Source organism: Carcharodon carcharias, chromosome 4 (genome assembly GCF_017639515.1).
Source record: "Carcharodon carcharias isolate sCarCar2 chromosome 4, sCarCar2.pri, whole genome shotgun sequence".
Taxonomy (NCBI): domain Eukaryota; kingdom Metazoa; phylum Chordata; class Chondrichthyes; order Lamniformes; family Lamnidae; genus Carcharodon; species Carcharodon carcharias.
This window is the reverse complement of record NC_054470.1, coordinates 29,151,173-29,170,959: the sequence shown is the minus strand read 5'-3', so window position 1 is coordinate 29,170,959 and position 19,787 is coordinate 29,151,173. Positions and strand designations below refer to the sequence as shown.

The 19,787-nt window shown below is 54.9% G+C and overlaps 1 protein-coding gene across 1 annotated transcript; it reads right to left on the bottom strand.

Annotated features, from left to right (window-relative positions):
- Nucleotides 1–620: 620 nt before the first annotated feature.
- LOC121276723 (testis-specific gene A8 protein-like) lies at nt 621–8,499 on the bottom strand. The gene is given in 4 exon segments (XM_041185269.1): nt 621–769; nt 3,495–3,575; nt 3,629–4,191; nt 8,495–8,499. Coding segments are annotated over 4 exon segments (798 nt in total).
- Nucleotides 8,500–19,787: the final 11,288 nt, after the last annotated feature.

Genomic DNA, 19,787 nt, shown 5'->3' with positions numbered 1-19,787 from the left:
TTCTATTGCTGTTGGCGATGGTGCTGCTGCAGCTGTTGGTGATGCTGCTGCTTTGGCTTGTGATGGTTCTGCTGCTGGTGATGGTACTGCTGCTGTTGTAGCTGTTAGTGGTCGTGGCGCTGTTGCTGCTTCTGGTACTGGTGCTGCTGCTGCTGGTAATGGTGTTGCTGCTGTTGGTGGTGATAGTGCTGACGCTGCTGCTTCTGCGGCTGGTAATGGTGCTGCTGCTGGTATTTGTCCTGCTGCTGCTACTGGTGATGGAGCTGCTGCTGATGCTGCTGCTCTTGCTTGTAATGGTGCTGCGGCTCCTGCTGCTGGTGATGCTCCTGCTGCTGGTGATGGTGCAGATGCTGCTTCAGGTGCTGGTGATGCTGCTATTGTTGGTGATGGTGCTGCTGCTGCTGCTGCTTCTGCTTATGATAGTGCTGCTGCTGCTGCTTATGCTGCTGGTGATGGTCCTGCTAATGGTGATGGTGCTGCTGCTGTTGGTGATGGTGTTGCTGCTGCTTCTGCTGCTGGAGATGATGCGGCTGCTGCTGTTGGTGTTAGTGCTGATGCTGCATCTGCTAATGCTGATGGTGCTGCTGCTGCTGTTGGAGAAGGTGCTGATGCTGCTTCTGCTAATAGTGATGGTTCTGCTGCTGCTGCTTGTGCTGATGCAGAAATTGTTTTTGCTGGTGCTGCTGCGGCTGCTGGTGATGTTGATGCCGCTTCTTCTGCTTTATTGATGGTGATATTGCTGCTGCCGCTTCTGGTGATGGTGCTGCTTCTGTTGCTGGTGATGGTGTTGCTACAGCTGCTGCTGGTTCTGGTGCAGCGGCTTTGCAGCTGGTGATGGTGCTCCTGCTGTTGCTGGCGATGGGGCTGCTGCTGCTACTTCTGCTGGTGATGGTGCTGCTGCCATGCTACTGTTGATGGTGCTCATGCTGCTGCATAATTTGTTGGTGATGGTGCTGCTGCAGGTGCTGGCAATGGTGCTGATGCGGATGCTAATGCTGTTGATGGTGCTGCGGCTCCTTCTGCCGTTGTTGTTGGTGCTGCTGCTTTTGCTGCTGTTGGTGGTGCTGCTTCTGCTTCTGCTTCTGCTGTGGGTGATGGGTCTGCTGCAGCTGTTGGTGATGGTGTTGCTGCTGCTGCTCCTATGTTGTTGCTGCTGCTGCTGGTGCTGGTGCTGCTGCTGGTGCTGGTGCAGAATTTGTTGGTGATGGTGCTGATGCTGCTGGTAATTTTGGTGATGATGCTGATGTTGGCGATGGTGCTGATGCTGCTGCAGCTGGTGATGGTGCTGCTGCTTCTATTGCTGCTGGTGATGGTGCTGCTGCAGCTGCACTGTGGTGATGATGCTGCTACTGCTTGTGATTGTGCTGCTGCTGCTCCTACTGCTGCTGGTGATGATACTGCTGTTGTTGCTGCTGTTGGTGGTCGCGGTGCTGCTGCTTCTAGTAAAGGTTCTGCTGCTGATGATGGTGCTGCTGCTGCCTCTGCAGCTGTTAATGGTGCTGCTGCTGCTGGTGATAGTGCTACTGCTGCTGCTGTTGGTGTTGCTGCTGCTGCTCCTATGTTGTTGCTGCTGCTGCTGGTGCTGGTGCTGCTGCTGGTGCTGGTGCAGAATTTGTTGGTGATGGTGCTGATGCTGCTGGTAATTTTGGTGATGATGCTGATGTTGGCGATGGTGCTGATGCTGCTGCAGCTGGTGATGGTGCTGCTGCTTCTATTGCTGCTGGTGATGGTGCTGCTGCAGCTGCAGTGTGGTGATGATACTGCTACTGCTTGTGATTGTGCTGCTGCTGCTCCTACTTCTGCTGGTGATGATACTGCTGTTGTTGCTGCTGTTGGTGGTCGCGGTGCTGCTGCTACTAGTAATGGTTCTGCTGCTGATGATGGTGCTGCTGCTGCTTCTGCAGCTGTTAATGGTGCTGCTGCTGCTGGTGATAGTGCTACTGCTGCTGCTGTTGGTGGTGCTGATGCTGCTACTGTTGGTGATGGAGCTGCTGCTGCTGTTGGTGATGGTGTTGATGCTGCTTCTGGTTATGGTGCTGCTGCTGGTGCTGCTGCTTCTATTGCTGCTGGTGATGGTGCTGCGGCTCCTTCTGCTGTTGGTGATGGTGCTACTGCTGCAGCTGCCACTTGTGATTATGCTGATGCTGCTGCTGCTGCTGGTGCTGGTCCTGGTGTTGATGCTGTTGGTGACGATGCTGATGCTGCTTCAGCTGCTGGTGATGCTGCTGCTGCTGCCGTTGTTGATGGTGCCACTGGTTTTGCTGCTGTTGGTGGTGCTACTTCTGCTTCTGCTGTGGGTGATGGGGCTGCTGCAGCTGTTGGTGATGTTGTTGCTGCTGCTGTTGGAACTGGTGCTGGTGCAGAATTTGTTGGTGATGGTGCTGATGCTGCTGGTAATTTTGGTGATGCTGCTGATGTTGGCGATGGTGCTGATGCTGCTGCAGCTGGTGATGGTGCTGCTGCTTCTATTGCTGCTGATGAAGGTGCTGCTGCAGCTGTTGGTGATGATGCTGATACAGCTGCGGGGTGGTGATGATGTTGCTTCTGCTTGTGATTGTGCTGCTGCTGCTCCTACTGCTGCTGGTGATGGTACTGCTTCTGTTGCTGCTGTTGGTGGTCGCGGTGCTGCTGCTGCTTCTAGTAACAGTGCTGCTGCTGATGATGGTGCACCTGCTGCTTCTGCAGCTGGTAATCGTCTTGCTGCTGCGGGTGATGGTGCTACTGCTGTTGGTGGTTATAGTGCTGATGCTGCTGCTTCTGCTGCTGGTGATGATGCTGCTGCCGATGCTGCTGCTCTTGCTGGTAATAGTGCTGCAGCTACTGCTGCTGGTGATGATGCTGCTGCTGATGTTAGTGATTGTGCTGATGCTGCTTCTGTTAATAGTGATGGAGCTGCTGCTGCTTTTGGCGAGGGTGCTGTTGCTGCTGTTGGCGATGGTGCTGTTGCTGCTGCAGTATACTTTGGTGCTGCTGCTGGTGATGATGCTGCTGCTGCAGTTGGTGATGGTGCTGGTGCTGCTGCAGAATTTGTTGGTGATGGTGCTGCTGCTGGTGGTAATTGTGATCATGCTGCTGATCATGGCAATAGTGCTGATGCTGCTGCTGCAGCTGTTGCTGCTGTTGCTGCTGGTGTTGCTGCTGTTTCTATTGCTGTTGGTGATGCTGTTTCTATTGCTGTTGGTGATGGTGCTGCTGCAGCTGTGGGTGATGCTGCTGCCTTGGCTTGTGATTGTGCTGTTGCTGGTGATGGTACTGCTGCTGTTGCAGCTGTTAGTGGTCGTCGCGCTGTTGCTGCTTCTAGTACTGGTGCTGCTGCTGCTGGTAATGGTGCTGCTGCTTCTGCAGCTGTTAATGGTGCTGCTGCAGCTTGTGCTGGTGCTACTGCTGCTGCTGGTGATGGTGCTGATGCTGATACTGTTGGTGATGGAGCTGATGCAGCTGCGGTGTGGTGATGATGCTGCTTCTCCTTGTGGTTGTGCTGCTGCTGCTCCTACTGCCGCTGGTGATGGTACTGCTGCTGTTGCTGCTGTTGGTGGTCGCGCTGCTGCTGCTGCTTCTGGTAACAGTGCTGCTGCTGATGATGGTGCTGCTGCTGCTTCTCCAGCTGTTAATGGTGCTGCAGCTGCTGGTGATAGTGCTACTGCTGCTGCTGGTGATGGTGCTGATGCTGCTACTGTTGGTGATGGTGCTGATGCTGCTTCAGGTGCTGGTGATGCTGCTGCAGCTGTTGCTGATGGTGCTGCTGCTGTTGCTACATTTGGTGGTGCTGCTCCTGCTTCTGCTGTGGGTGATGGGGCTGCCGCAACTGTTGGTGATGGGGTTGATGCTGCTGCTGGTTATGGTGCTGCTGCTGCTGCTGGTGGTGCGGCTTCTGCTGCTGATGATGGTGCTGCTTCTGTTGCTGGTGATGGTGTTGCTGCAGCTGCTGCTGGTTCTGGTGCTGCGGCTTTGCAGCAGGTGATGGTGCTCCTGCTGCTGCTGCAGAATTTGTTGGTGATGATGCTGCTGCAGCTGCTGGCAATGGTGCTGATGCTGCTGCTACTGCTGTTGATGATGCTGCGGCTCCTTCTGCTGTTGGTGATGGTGCTACTGCTGCAGCTGCCACTAGTGATTATGCTGATGCTGCTGCTGCTGCTGGTGATGGTGCTGCAGCTGAAGCTTCTGGTGCTGGTTCTGGTGCGGCGGCTTCTGCTGCTGGCGATGGTAATGATGCTCCTACTGCTGCTGGTGCTAGTACTGCTGCTGTTGCTGCTGCTGCTGGTGATGGTGCTGCTGCAGCTTCTGCAGCTGTTAATGATGCTGCTGCAGCTGGTGGTGGTGCTACTGCTGGTGATGGTTCTGGTGCTGGTGCTGCTGCTGCTGGTGATGTTGCTGATGTTGCTTCAGTTGCTAGTGATGCTGCTGCTGCTGTTGGTGATAGTGGTGCTGCTGCTTCTGCTGCTGGTGATGGTCCTGCTGCTGCTGATTCTGCTTCTGCTAATGGTGATGGTGCTGCTGTTGCTGTTGGTGATGGTGTTGCTGCTGCTTCTGCTGCTGCCAATGATTCTGCTGCTGCTGCTGTTGTTGTTAGGGCTGTTGCTGCTTCTGCTAATGATGATGGTGCTGCTGCTGCTGCTGGCGATGATGCTAATGCTGCTTGTGATAGTGCTGCTGCTGCTCCTGGTAATGGTGCTGCTGCTGTTGCCGCTGACAGTGGTGGTGGTGTTGCTTCTGCTACTGGAAATGGTGATGCTGCTGCTGGTGATGGTGCTGCTGCTGCTGGTGATGGTGGTACTGCTGTTGCTGAGAATAGTGCTGACGCTGCTGCGTCTGCTGCTGGTAATGGTGCTGCAGCTGTTGATGGTCCTGCTGCTGCTGCTGGTGATTGAGCTGATGCTGCTGCTGCTTCTGCTTGTGATAGTACTGCTGCTGCTGCTGCTGCTGCTAGTGATGGTGCTGCTGCTTCTGCTGCTCTTGCTGGTGATGGTGCTTTTGCTGCTCCTGTTAGTGATGGTGCTGATGCTCCTTCAGAATTTGTTGGTGCTGCTGCTAATGATGCTGCTGGTGATGGAGGTGCTGCTGCTGTTGGTGAAGGTGCTGATGCAGCTGCAGCTGCTGCTGGTAATGGTGCTGCTGTTGCTACTGGCGATGCTGCTGCTGCTGCTGCTGGTGATGGTTCTGCTGCTGCTGCAGAATTTGTTGGTGATGATGCTGCTGCAGGTGTGGGTGATGGTGTTGATGCTGCTTCCGCTAGTGATGCTGCCCCTACTGCTGCTTGCGATAGTGCTGCTGCTGCAACTGTTGATGGTGCTGCTGCTGTTAGTGAAGGTGCTGATGATGCTGCTGCAGGTGATGCTGCTGCTACTCCTACTGCTGCTGGTGATGGTGCTGCTGCTGTTGCTGCTGTTGGTCATGGTGGTCGTGCTGCTGCTTCTCGAAATGGTGCTGCTGCGGCTGCTGCTGCTGGTGATGATACTGGTGTTGATTTTGTTGGTGATGATGCTGATGCTGCTTCAGCTGCTGGTGATGCTGCTGCTGCTGCCATTGGTGATGGTGCTGCTTGTTTTGCAGATGTTATTGGTGCTGCTGCTGCTTCTGCTGTGGGTGACGGGGCTTCTGCATCTGTTGGTGATGGTGTTGATGCTGCTGGTAATTTTGGTGATGCTGCTGGTGTTGGCAATGGTGCTGATGCAGCCGCACCTGGTGATGGTGCTGCTGCTTATATTGCTGCTGGTGATGATAATGCTGCAGCTGTTGGTGATGGTGCTGATGCTGCTGCAGAATTTATTGGTGATGGTGCTGCGGCTGCTGGTAATTTTGATGATGCTGCTGATCATGGTGATAGTGCTGATGCTGCTGCTGCAGCTGTTGCTGCTGTTGCTGATGGTCTTGCTGCTGCTTCTATTGCTGTTGGTGATGGTGCTGCTGCAGCTGTTGGTGATGCTGCTGCTTCTGCTTGTGATTGTGCTGCTGCTGGTGATGGTACTGCTGCTGTTGCTGCTGTTAGTGGTCATGGCGCTGCTGCTGCTTCTGGTACTGGTGCTGCTGCTGCTGGTGATTGTGCTGCTGCTGCTTCTGCAGCTGTTAATGGTGCTGCTGCAGCTGGTGCTGGTGCTACTGCTGGTGATGGTACTGATGCTGCTTCAGGTGCTGATGATGCTGCTGCTGCTGGTGATGGTGTTAAAACTGCTGCAGTTGCTGGTGGTGTTGATGCCGCTTCTTCTGCTGTTGTTGATGGTGATATTGCTGCTGCCACTACTGGTGATGGTGCTGCTTCTGTTGCTCATGATGGTGTTGCTGCAGGTGGTGCTGGATCTAGTGTTGCAGCTTTGCAGCTGGTGATGGTGCTCCTGCTGCTGCTGGCGATGGGGCTGCTGCTGCTACTTCTGCTGGTGATGGTGCTGCTGCCATGCTACTGGTAATGGTGCTCATGCTGCTGCAGAATTTGTTGGTGATGGTGCTGCTGCAGCTGCTGGCAATGGTGCTGATGCTGCTGCTACTGCTGTTGATGGTGCTGTGCCTCCTTCTGGTGCTGGTCCTGGTGCGGTGGCTACTGCTGCTGGCGATGGTGATGATGCGCCTGCTGCTGCTGGTTTTGGTGCTGCTGCTGCTCCTACTGCTGCTGGTGCTAGTACTGATGCTGTTGCTGCTGCTGCTGGTGCTGATCCTGCTGCAGCTTCTGCAGCTGTTAATGATGCTGCTGCAGCTGGTGGCGGTGCTACTGCTGGTGATGGTGCTGGTGCTGCTGCTGCTGGTGATGGTGCTGATGTTGCTTCAGGTGCTGGTGATGCTGCTGCTGCTGTTGGTGATGGTGCTGCTGCTGCTTCTGCTGCTGGTTATGGTCACGCTTTTGCTGTTGATGATTGTGCTGATGCTGCTTCTGCTAATGGTGATGGTGCTGCTGTTGCTGTTGGTGATGGTGTTGCTGCTGCTTCTGCTGCTGCTGATTATGCTGCTGCTGCTGCTGTTGGTGTTAGGGCTGATGCTGCTGCTGCTAATGATGATGGTGCTGCTGCTGCTGTTGGTGATGCTGCTGCTGCTGTTTGGATTAGTGCTGCTGCTGCTCCTACTGCTCCTGGTAATAGTGCTGCTGCTGTTGCTGCTGACGGTGGTGGTGGTGTTGCTTCTGCTACTGGAAATAGTGCTGCTGCTGGTGATTGTAATGCTGCTGCTTCTGCAGCTGGTAATCGTGCTGCCGCTGCTGGGGATGGTGATACTGCTGTTGCTGAGAATAGTGCTGACGCTGCTGCATCTGCTGCTGGTAATGGTGCTGCAGCTGGTGATGGTCCTGCTGCTGTTGCTGGTGATGGAGCTGTTGCTGCTTCTGCTTGTGATAGTGCTGCTGCTGCTAGTGATGGTGCTGCTGCTTCTGCTGCTCTTGCTGGTGCTGCTGCTGTTAGTGATGGTGCTGATGCTCGTTCAGAATTTGTTGGTGCTGCTGCTGATGCTGCTGGTGATGGTGGTGCTGCTGCTGTTGGTGAAGGTGCTGATGCAGCTGCAGCTGCTGCTGGTAATGGTGCTGCTGTTGCTACTGGCGATGGTGCTGCTGCTGCTGATGATGATGGTGCTGCTGCTGCTGCAGTATTTGTTGGTGCTGATGCTGCTGCAGGTGTTGGTGCTGCAGCTGAAGCTTCCGGTGCTGGTCCTGGTGCGGCGGCTTCTGCAGCTGGCGATGGTGATGATGCTCCTGCTGCTGCTGGTGATGGTGCTGCTGCTGCTGCTGCAGCTCGTGGCGGTGCTACTGCTGGTGATGGTGCTGGTGCTGCTGCTGCTGGTGATGGTGCTGATGTTGCTTCAGGTGCTGGTGATGCTGCTGCTGCTATTGGTGATGGTACTGCTTCTGCTTCTGCTGCTGGCTATGGTCACGCTTCTGCAGTTGATGATTGTGCTGATGCTGCTTCTGATAATGGTGATGGTGCTGTTGTTGCTGCTGGTGATGGTGCTGCTGCTGTTAGTGAAGGTGCTGATGATGCTGCTTCTGGTGATGCTGCTGCTTGTGATAGTGCTGCTGCTGCTCCTGCTGCTGCTGGCGATGGTGCTGCTGTTGCTGCTGTTGGTCGTGTTGGTCGTGGTGGTCGTGCTGCTGCTTCAGGAAATGGTGCTTCTGCTGCTGGTGATGGTGCTGTGCCTGCTCCAGCAGCTGGTAATGTTGCTGTTGCTGTTGCTGATGATGCTGATGCTGCTTCAGCTGCTGGTGATGCTGCTGCTGCTGTTGGTGATGGTGCTGCTGCTGCTACTGCTGTAGGTGGCGCTGCTGCTGCTTCTGCTGTGGGTGATGGGTCTGCTGCAGCTGTTGGTGATGGTGTTGATGCTGCTGCTGCTTATGGTGCTGCTGCTGATGCTGGTGCTGGTGCTGGTGCTGTTGCTGCGGCTTCTGCTGCTGGTGATGGTGCTGCTGCTGCTGTTGGTGATTGTGCCGATGCTGCTTCTGCTAATGGCGATGGAGCTGCTGCTGTTGCTGCTGTTTGTGGTCATGGCAGTGCTGCAGCTTCTGGAAATGGTGCTGCTGCTTCACGTCATGGTGCTGCTGGTGAAGGTGCTGCTGCCATGCTACTGGTGATGGTGCTCATGCTGCTGCAGAATTTGTTGGTGATGGTGCTGCTGCAGGTGATGGCAATGGTGCTGATGCTGCTGCTACTGCTGGTGAGGGTGCTGCGGCACCTTCGGCTGTTGGTGATGCTGCTGCGTCTGATGTTGGTGATGGTGCTACTGCTGCAACTGCCACTAGTGATGATGCTGATGCTGCTGCTGCTGCTACTGCTGGTGATGGTGCTCCTGCTGCTTCTGCTGCTGGTGATGGCACGTCTTCAGCTGTTGGTGATGTTGCTGATGCTACTGCTGCTTCTGCTGCTGGTGATGTTGCTTCAGCTGAAACTTCTGGTGCTGGTGCTGATGCATCGGCTTCTGCTGCTGGTGATGGTGATGATGCTCCTGCTGCTGGTGATGGTGCTGCAGCTGTTGCTGCTGTTGGTGATGGAGTTGCTGCTGCTGCTAGTGCTGATGGTGATGGTGCTGCTGCACCTTTGGGTGATGGTGCTGATGCTGCTGCTGCTGGTGATGTTGCTGCTACTGCTTTTGATATTGCTGCTGCTGCTGCTGCTGCTTCTGCTGCTGGTGATGGTGCTGCTGCAGCTGGTGATGCTGCTGCTGCAGCTGGTGATGCTGCTGCTGCTGCTTGTGATAATGCTGCTGCTGCTCCTACTGCTCCTGGTAATGGTGCTACTGCTGTTGCTGCTGATGGTGGTGGTGGTGGTGCTGCTGCTACTGGAAATGGTGCTGCTGCTGCTGGTGATGGTGCTGCTGCTGCACTTGGTAATCGTGCTGCTGCTGCTGGTGATGGTGCTACTACTGTTGCTGGTGATAATGCTGAAGCTTCTGCTTCTGCTGCTGGTAATGGTGCTACTTCTGGTGATGGTCCTGCTGCTGGTGCTGGTGATGGAGCTGATGCTGCTGCTGCCTCTGCTTGTTATAGTGCTGCTGCTGCTGCTTCTGCTGCTGGTGATGGTGCAGCTGCTGCTGCTGCTCTTGCTGGTGATGGTGCTGCAGCTCCTGCTGCTGGTGATGGTGCTTTTGCTGCTGCTGTTAGTGATGGTGCTGATGCTCCTTCAGAATTTGTTGTTGCTGCTGCTGTTGCTGCTGGTAATGGTGCTGCTGCTGCTGTTGGTGATGCTGCTGATGCTGCTGCAGCTGCTGCTGGTAATGGTGCTGCTGTTGCTACTGACGATGGCGTTGCTGCTGCTGCTGGTGATGGTGCTGCTGCTGCTGCAGAATTTGTTGGTGATGATGCTGCTGCAGGTGTTGGTGATGGTGCTGTTGCTGCAGCCGCCGGTCATGCTGCCGCTGCTGCTGCTTGCGATAGTGCTGCTGCTGCTTCTGCAGCTGATGATGGTGCTGCTGCTGCTGGTGATGGTGCTGCTGCTGTTAGTGAAGGTGCTGATGATGCTGCTTCTGGTGATGCTGCTGCTTGTGATAGTGCTGCTGCTGCTCCGACCGCTGCTGGTGATGGTGCTCCTGCTGTTGCTGCTGTTGGTCATATTGGTCGTGGTGGTCGTGCTGCTGCTTCAGGAAATGGTGCTTCTGCTGCTGGTGATGGTGCTGTGGCTGCTTCAGCAGCTGGTTATGGTGCTGATGCTGTTGGTGACGATGCTGATGCTGCTGTTTGTGATGGTGCTGATGCTGCTTCAGGTGCTGGTGATGCTGCTGCAGTTGGTGATGGCGCTGCTCCTGCTGCGGCTTTTGGTGGTGCTGCGGCTGCTTCTGCTGTGGGTGTTGGAGCTGCTGCAGCTGTTGTTGATGGTGTTGATGCTGCTGCCGGTTATGGTGCTGCCACTGGTGCTGGTGCTGTGACTTCTGCTGCTGGTGATGGTGCCGCTGCTGCTGTTGGTGATTGTGCCGATGTTGCTTCTGCTAATGGTGATGATGCTGCTTCTGCAGTTGGTGATGGTGCTTATGCTGCTGCAGGATTTGTCGCTGATGGTGCTGCTGCTGCTGGTAATTTTGATGATGCTGCTGATCTTGGCGATGGTGCTGATGCTGCTGCTGCAGCTGCTGATGGTGCTGCTGCTTTTAATGCTGCTGGTGATGGTGCTGCTGCAGCTATTGATGATGGTGCTGATGCTGCAGCGATGTGATGATGATGCTGCTTCTGCATGTGATTGTGCTGCTGCTGCTGCTACAGCTGTTGGTGATGGTACTGCTGCTGTTGCTGCTGCTTGTGGTCGTGGCGCTGCTGCTGCTTCTGGAAATGGTGCTGCTGCTTCAGGTGAGGGTGCTGCTGCTGCTTCTGCAGCTGTTAATGGTGTTGCTGCAGCTCGTGATGGTGCTACTGCTGGCAATGGTGCTGATGCTGCTGCTACTGCTGCTGATGGTGCTGCGGCTCCTTCTGCTGTTGGTGATGCTGCTGCATCTGCTGTTGGTGATGGTGCTACTGGTGCAGCTGCCGCTAGTGATGATGCTGCTGCTACTGCTGCTGGTGATGTGCTCCTGCTGCTTCTGCTGCTGGTGATGTGCTCCTGCTGCTTCTGCTGCTGGTGATGGTGCTGATGCTAATGCTGCTGGTGATGTTGCTGCAGCTGAAGCTTCTGGTGCTGGTGCTGGTGCGTCGACTTCTGCTGATGGCGATAGTGATGATGCTCCTGCTGCTGCTGGTGATGGTGCTGCTCTGTTGGTTATGCTGCTGCTTCTGCTGTTGATGATGGTTCTAATGCTGCTGCTGCTGGTGATGGTGCTGCAGCTGTTGCTGCTGTTGGTGATGGAGTTGCTGCTGCTGCTAGTGCTGATGGTGATGGTAGTGCTGCAACTTTTGGTGATGGTGTTGATGCTGCTGCTGTTGGTGATGTTGCTGCTGCTGATTTTGATATCGCTGCTGCTGCTTCTGCTGCTGGTGATGGTGCTGCTGCTGCAGCTGGTGATGGTGCTGCTGCTGCTTCTGCAGCTGGTAATCGTGCTGCTGCTGCTGGTGATGGTGCTGCAGCTGTTGCTGCTGTTGGTGATGGAGTTGCTGCTGCTGCTAGTGCTGATGGTGATGGTAGTGCTGCAACTTTTGGTGATGGTGTTGATGCTGCTGCTGTTGGTGATGTTGCTGCTGCTGATTTTGATATCGCTGCTGCTGCTTCTGCTGCTGGTGATGGTGCTGCTGCTGCAGCTGGTGATGGTGCTGCTGCTGCTTCTGCAGCTGGTAATCGTGCTGCTGCTGCTGGTGATGGTGCTATTGCTGTTGCTGGTGATAGTGCTGATGCTGCTGCTTCTGCTGCTGGTAATGGTGCTGTTGCTGGTGATGGTCCTGCTGCTGCTGCTGGTGATGGAGCTAATGCTGCTGCTGTTTCTACTTGTGATAGTGCTGCTGCTGCTGCTTCTGCTGCTGGTGATGGTGTTGCTGCTGCTGCTGCTCTTGCTGGTGATGGTGCTGCATCTCCAGCTGCTGGTGATGGTGCTTTTGCTGCTGCTGCTGTTAGTGATGGCGCTGCTTCTGCTGTTGGTGATGGTGCTGATGTTGCTATTGGCGATGGTGCTGCTGCTGCTGCTGGTACTGCTGCTGCTGCAGAATTCGTTGGTGATGATGCTGCTGCAGGTGTTGGTGATGGTGCTGATGCTGCTGTCGCTGGTCAAGCTGCCACTGCTGCTGCTTGCGATAATGCTGCTGCTGCTTCTGCTGCTGATGTTGTTGCTGCTGCTGCTGCTGTTAATGGTGCTGCTGCTGTTAGTGAAGGTGCTGATGATGCTGCTTCTGGTGATGCTGCTGCTTGTGATAGTGCTGCTGCTGCCCCTACTGCTGCTGGTGATTGTGCTGCTGCTGTTGCTGCTGTTGGTCGTGTTGGTCGTGATGGTCGTGCTGCTTCTTCTGGAAATGGTGCTTCTGGTGCTGGTGATGGTGCTGTGGCTGCTTCAGCAGCTGGTAATGGTGCTGATGCTGTTGCTGATGATGCTGATGCTGCTTCAGCTGCTGGGGCTGCTGCTGCTGCTGCGGCTGTTGGTGATGGTGCTGCTGCCACTTCTGCTGTGGCTGATGGGGCTGCTGCAGCTGTTGGTGATGCTGTTGATGCTGCTGCTGCTTATGGTGCTGCTGCTGATTCTGGTGCTGGTACTGGTGTTGCTGCTGCAGCTTCTGCTGCTGGTGATGGTGCTGCTGTTGCTGTTGGTGATTGTGCAGATGCTGCTTCTGCTAATGGTGATAGAGCTGCTGGTGATGATGCTACTGCTGCTGCTGCTGATGATGGTGCTGATGCTGCTTCAGGTGTTGGTGATGCTGCTGCTGCTGTTGGTGATGTTGCTGCTGCTCCTGCTGCTGTTGGTAGTGCTGCTGCTGCTTCCGCTGTGGGTGATGGGGCTGCTGCAGCTGTTGGTGATGGTGTTGATGCTGCTGCTGCTTATGGTGCTGCTGCTGCTGCTTGTGCTGCGGTTTCTGCTGCTGGTGATGGTGCTGCTGCTGTTGCTGCTGTTAGTGGTCGTGGCGCTGCTGCTGCTTCGGCTAATGGTGCTGCTGCTGCTTCTGCAGCTGTTAATGGTGCTGCTGCAACTGGTGGTGGTGCTACTGCTGGTGATGTTGCTGATGCAGATGGCCGCGCTGCTGATGTTAATGATCGTGGTGATGCTGCTTCTGCTAATGGTGATGGTGCTGCTGCTGCTGTTGGTGATGGTGTTGCTGCTGCTTCTGATGCTGCTCATGAGACTGCTAATGCTGCTGTTGGTGTTAGTGCTGATGCTGCTTCTGCTAATGGTGATGGTTCTGCTGCTGTTGTTTGCGATGTTGCTGATGCTGCTGCTGCTGCTGCTTGTGATGGTGCAGAAATTGTTTTTGCTGGTGCTGCTGCAGCTGCTGAAAAAGGTGCTGAAGCTGCTGCTGCTACTGGTGATGTTGATGCAGCTTCTTCTGCTGTTGTTGATGGTGATATTGCTGCTGCCGCTGCTGTTGATGGTGCTGCTTCTGTTACTGGTGATGGTGTTGCAGCTGCTGGTGCTGGTTCTGGTGCTGTGGCTTTGCTGCTGGTGATGGTGCTCCTGCTGCTGCTGGCGATGGGGCAGCTGCTGCTACGTCTGCTGGTGATGGTGCTGCTGCCATACTACTGGTGATGGTGCTGATGCTGCTGCTACTGCTGGTGATGTTGCTGCGGCTCCTTCTGCTGTTGGTGATGCTGCTTCATCTGCTGTTGGTGATGGTGCTACTGCTGCTTCTGCTGCTAGTGATGGTACTGCTTCAGCTGTTGTTGATGGTGCTGATGCTACTGCTGCTTCTGCTGCTGGTGATGGTGCTGCAGCTGATGAAGCTGGTGCTGTTGCTGGTGCGGCGGCTTCTGCTGCTGACGATGGTGATGATGCTCCTGCTGCTACTGGTGATGGTGCTGCTGCTGCTCCTACTGCTGCTGGTGATGGTACCGCTGCTGTTGCTGCTGTTGGTCATCGTGGCGCTGCTGCTGCTTCTGGTAATGGTGCTGCTGCTGCTGGTGATGGTGCTGCTGCTGCTTCTGCAGCTGTTAATGGTGCTGCTGCAGCTGATGGAGGTCCTGCTGCTGGTAATGGTGCTGCTGCTGCTGCTGCTGGTGATGGTGCTGATGCTGCTTCAGGTGCTGGTGATGCTGCTGTTGCTGCTGTTGGTGATGGTGCTGCTGCTGCTGCTTCTGCTGCTGGTGATGGCCATGCTGCTGCTGTTGATGATTGTGCTGATGCTGCTTCTGCTAATGGTGATGGTGCTGCTGCAGCTGTTGGTGATGGTGTTGCTGCATCTTCTGCTGCTGGTCATGATGCTGCTGCTGCTGCTGTTGGTGTTAGTGCTGATGCTGCTGTTGCTAATGGTGATGGTGCTGCAGCTGAAGATTTTGGTGCTGGTGCTGGTGCGACAGCTTCTGCTGCTGGCAATGGTGATGATGCTCCTGCTGCTGCTGGTAATGGTGGCGCTGCTGCTCCCACTGCTGCTGCTGCTGGTACTGCTGCTATTGCTGCTGTTGGTGGTCATGGCGCTGCTGCTGCTTCTGGTAATGGTGCTGCTGCTGCTCCTACTGCTGCTGGTGATGGTGCCGCTGCTGTTGCTGCTGTTGGTCGTCGTGGCGCTGCTGCTGCTTCTGGTAATGGTGCTGCTGCTGCTGGTGATGGTGCTGCTGCTGCTTCTGCAGCTGTTAATGGTGCTGCTGCAGCTGATGGTGGTCCTGCTGCTGGTAATGGTGCTGCTGCTGCTGCTGCTGGTGATGGTGCTGATGCTGTTTCAGGTGCTAGTGATGCTGCTGTTGCTGCTGTTGGTGATGGTGCTGCTGCTGCTGCTTCTGCTGCTAGTCATGATGCTGCTGCTGCTGCTGTTGGTGTTAGTGCTGATGCTGCTTCTGCCAATGGTGATGGTTCTGCTGCTGCTGTTTGCGATGGTGCAGAAATTGATTTTGCTGGTGCTGCTGCAGCTGCTGGTGATGTTGATGCAGCTTCTTCTGCTGCCGCTGCTGGTGAATGTGCTGCTTCTGTTGCTGGTGATAGTGTTGCTGCTGCTGGCGCTGGTTCTGGTGATGCAGCTTTGCTGCTGGTGATGGTGCTCCTGCTGCTGCTGGCAATGGGGCTGCTGCTGCTACTTCTGCTGGTGATGGTGCTGCTACTGGTGATTGTGCTCATGCTGCTGCAGGATTTGTTGGTGATGGTGCTGCTGCAGCTGCTGGCAATGGTGCTGATGCTGCTGCTGCTGCTGGTGATGCTGCTGCAGATGATGTTGGTGATGATGCTAATGATGTGGCTGCTAGTGATGCTGATGATGCTGCTTGTGATAATGGTGCTGCGGCTACAACGTCACCTGGTTAGGTGCTGCTGCTGTTGCTGCTGATGGTGGTGGTGGTGCTGCTGCTGCTTCTGCAGCTGGTAATCATGTTGCTGCTGCGGGTAATGGTGCTACTACTGTTGGTGGTGATCGTGCTGACGCTGCTGCTGACGCTGCTGGTAATGGTGCTGCTGCTGGTGATGGTCCTGCTACTGCTGCTGGTGATGGAGCTGCTGCTGCTGCCGCTGCTGCTTCTGCTTATGATAGTGCTGCTGCTGCTGCTTCTGCTGCTGGTGATGGTGCTGCTGCTGCTGCTGCTCTTGCTGGTAATGGTGCTGTGGCTCCTGCTGCTGTTGATGGTGCTGCTGCAGCTGTTGGTCATGGTGTTGATGCTGCTGCTGGTTATGGTGCTGCTGGTGCTGGTGCTGGTGCTGGTGCTGGTGCTCCAGATTCTGCTGCTGGTGATGGTGCTGCTGCTGCTGTTGGTGATTGTGCTGATGCTGCTTTTGCTAATAGTGATGGAGCTGCTGCTGCTGTTGATGATGGTGCTGATGCTGCTGCAGCATTCTTGGGTGCTGCTGCTGGTGATGATGCTGCTGCTGCAGTTGGTGATGGTGCTGATGCTGCTGCAGAATTTGTTGGTGATGGCACTGCTGCTGCTGGTAATCATGATGATGCTGCTGATGTTGGTGATAGTGCTGATTCTGCTGCTGCAGCTGGTGATGGTGCTGATGCAGCTGTTGCTGCTGTTGCTGATGGTGTTGCTGCTGCTCCTATTGCTGTTGGTGATGGTGCTGCTGCAGCTGTTGGTGATGCTGCTGCTTCTGCTGGTGATTGTGCTGCTGCTGGTGATGGTACTGCTGCTATTGCTGCTGTTAGTGGTCATGCGGCTGCTGCTGCTTTTGGTACTGGTGCTGGTTCTGCTGCTGCTGCTGATTGTGCTGCTGCTGCTTCTGCAGCTGTTAATGGTGCTGCTGCAGCTGGTGCTGGTGCTACTGCTGGTGATGGTACTGCTGCTTCTTCTGCTGGTGATGGTGCTGATGCTGCTTCTGCTAATTGTGATGGTTCTGCTGCTGCTGTTTGTGATAGTGATGTTACATAGGATGTTTTTGCTGGTGTTGCTGCAGCTGCTGGCAATGGTGCTGCTGCTGGTGATGGTGATCCAGCTTCTTCTGCTGTTGTTAATGGTGATATTGCTGTGGCTGCTGGTGATGGTGCTGCTTCTGTTGCTGCTGTTGGTGATGGTGTTGCTACTGCTTCTGCTGCTGCTGATGATGCTGCTGCTGCTGCTGTTGGTGTTAGTGCTAATGCTGCATCTGCTAATTGTGATGGTGCTGCTGCTGTTGGAGATGGTGCTGATGCTGCTTCTGCTAATTGTGATGGTACTGATGCTGCTGCTGCTGCTGCTTGTGCTGATGCAGAAATTGTTTTTGCTGGAGCTGCTGCAGCTGCGGGCAATGGTGCTGAAGCTGTTGCTGCTGCTGGTGATGTTGATGCAGCTTCTTCTGCTGTTGTTTATGGTGATATTGCTGCTGCTACTGCTGCTGTTAATGGTGCTGCTTCTGTTGCTGGTGATGGTGTTGCTGCTGCTAGTGCTGGTTCTGGTGTTGTGGCTTTGCTGCTGGTGATGGTGCTCCTGCTGCTGCTGGCGATGGGGCTGCTGCTGCTAATTCTACTGGTGATGGTGCTGCTGCCATGATACTGGTGATGGTGCTCATGGTGCTGCAGAAATTGCTGGTGATGCTGCTGCTGCAGCTGCTGACAATGCTGCTGATGCTGCTGCTACTGCTCATGATGGTGCTGCGGCTTCTTCTGCTGTTGGTGATGCTGCTGTGTCAGCTGTTGGTGATGGAGCTACTGCTGCAGCTGCCGCTGGTGATGGTACTGCTTCAGCTGTTGGTGATGGTGCTGATGCTACTGCTGCTTCTGCTGCTGGTGATGGTGCTGCAGCTGAAGCTTCTGGTGCTGCTGCTGGTGCGACGGCTTCTGCCGCTGGCAATGGTGATGATGCTCCTGCTGCTGGTAATTTTGATGATGCTGCTGATGTTGGCGATAGTGCTGATGCTGCTGCAGCTGCTGATGGTGCTGTTGCAGCTGTTGCTGCTGTTGCTGATGGTGTTGCTGCTGCTTCTATTGCTGTTGGTGATGGTGCTGTTGCAGCTGTTGGTGATGCTGCTGCTTCTGCTTGTGATTGTGCTGCTGCTGGTGATGGTATTGCTGCTGGTGCTGCTGTTAGTGGTCGTGGTGCTGCTGCTGCTTCTGGTACTGATGCTGCTGCTGCTGGTGATTGTGCTGCTTCTGCTTCCGCAGCTGTTAATGGTGCTGCTGCAGCTGGTGCTGGTGCTACTGCTGGTGATGGTACTGATGCTGCTACTGCTGGTGATGATGCTGATGCTGCTTCTGCTAATTGTGATGGTTCTGCTGCTGCTGTTTGTGATACTGCTGATGCTGCTGCTGCTGCTGGTGATGTTACATAAGTTGTTTTCGCTGGTGTTGCTGCAGTTGCTGGCAATGGTGCTGCTGCTGGTTATGGTGATCCAGCTTCTTCTGCTGTTGTTGATGGTGAAATTGCTGTTGCTGCCAGTGATGGTGCTGCTTCTGTTGCTGCTGTTGGTGATGATGCTGCTGCTGCTGCTTCTGCTGCTGGTTTTGGCCATGCTGCTGCTGTTGATGATTGTGCTGATGCTGCTTCTGCTGCTAATGATGATGCTGCTGATGCTGCTGTTGGTGTTAGTACTGATGCTGCATCTGCTAATGGTGATGCTGTTGCTGCTGTTGGAAATGGTGCTGATGCTGCTCCTGCTAATGGTGATGGTTCTGCTGCTCCTGCTGCTTGTGCTGACACTGAAATTGTTTTTGCTGTTGCTGCTGCAGCTGCTGACAATGGTGCTGAAACTGCTGCAGTTGCTGGTGATGTTGATGCAGCTTCTTCTGCTGTTGTTTATGGTGATATTGCTGCTGCCGCTGATGCTAATGGTGCTGCTTCTGTTGCTGGTGATGGAGTTGCTGCTGCTGGTGCTGGTTCTGGTGCTGCGGCTTTGCTGCTGGTGATGGTGCTCCTGCTGCTGCTGGTGATGGGGCTGCTGCTGCTAATTCTACTGGTGATGATGCTGCTGCCATGCTACTGGTGATGGTGCTCATGGTGCTGCAGAATTTGTTGGTGATGGTGCTGCTGCAGCTGCTGGCAATGGTGCTGCTGCTGCTGCTACTGCTCATGATGGTGCTGTGGCTACTTCTGCTGTTGGTGATGCTGCTGCGTCAACTGTTGGTGATGGAGCTACTGCTGCAGCTGCCGCTGGTGATGGTACTGCTTCAGCTGTTGGTGATGGTGCTGATGCTACTGCTGCTTCTGCTGCTGGTGATTGTGCTGCAGCTGAAACTTCTGGTGCTGGTGCTGGTGCGGCGGCTTCTGCTGCTGGCAATGGTGATGATGCTCCTGCTGCTGCTGGTGATGGTGCTGCTGCTGCTCCTACTGCTGCTGGTGCTGGTACCACTGCTGTTGCTGCTGTTGGAGGTCGTGGCGCTGCTGCTGCTTCTGGTATTGGTGCTGCTGCTGCTGGTGATGGTGCAGCTGCTGCTTCTGCAGCTGTTAATGCTGTTGCTGCAGCTTGTGGTAGTGCTACTGCTGGTGATGGTGCTGGTGCTGCTGCTGCTGGTGATGGTGCTGATTCTGCTTCAGCTGCTGGTGATGCTGATGCTGCTGCTGTTGGTGCTGGTGCTGCTGCTGCTGCTTCTGCTGCTGGTGATGGACACGCTGATGCTGTTGATGATTGTGCTGAGGCTGCTTCTGCTAATGGTGATGGTGCTGCTGCTACTGTTAGTGATGGTGCTGATGCTGCTTCTGCTAATGGTAAAGGTTCTGCTGCTGCTGCTGTTTGTTATGGTGCAGAAATTGTTTTTGCTGGTGCTGCTGCAGCTGCTGGTGATGTTAATGCAGCTTCTTCTGCTGTTGTTAATGTTGATATTGCTGCTACCGCTGCTGGTGATGGTGCTGCTTCTGTTGCTGGTGATGGTGTTGCTGCTGCTGGTGCTGGTTCTGGTGCTGCAGCTTTGCTGCTGGTGATGGTGCTGCAGCTGAAACTTCTGGTGCTGGTGCTGGTGCGGTGTCTTCTGCTGCTGGCGATGCTGATGATGCCCCTGCTGCTGCTGCTGATGGTGCAGCTGCTGCTGTTGGTTATGCTGCTGCTTCTGATGTTGATGATGATGCTACGTCTGCTGCTGCTAGTGATGGTGCTGCAGCTGTTGCTGCTGTTGATGATGGTGTTGCAGCTGCTGCTACTGCTGACAGTGATTGTGCTGCAGCAGCTTTTGGTGATGGTGCTGATGCTGCTGCTTTTGGTGGTTTTGCTGCTGCTGCTTTTGATATTGCTGCTGCTGCTGCTTCTGCTGCTGGTGATGCTGCTGCTGCTTGTGAAAATGCTGCTGCTGCACCTATTGCTCCTGGTAATGGTGCTGCTGCTGTTGCTGTTGATGGTGGTGGTGGTGCTGCTGCTGCTACTGGAAATGATGCTGCTGCTGCTGGTGATGGTGCTGCTGCTGCTTCTGCAGCTGGTAATGGTGCTGCTGCTGGTGATGGTGCTGC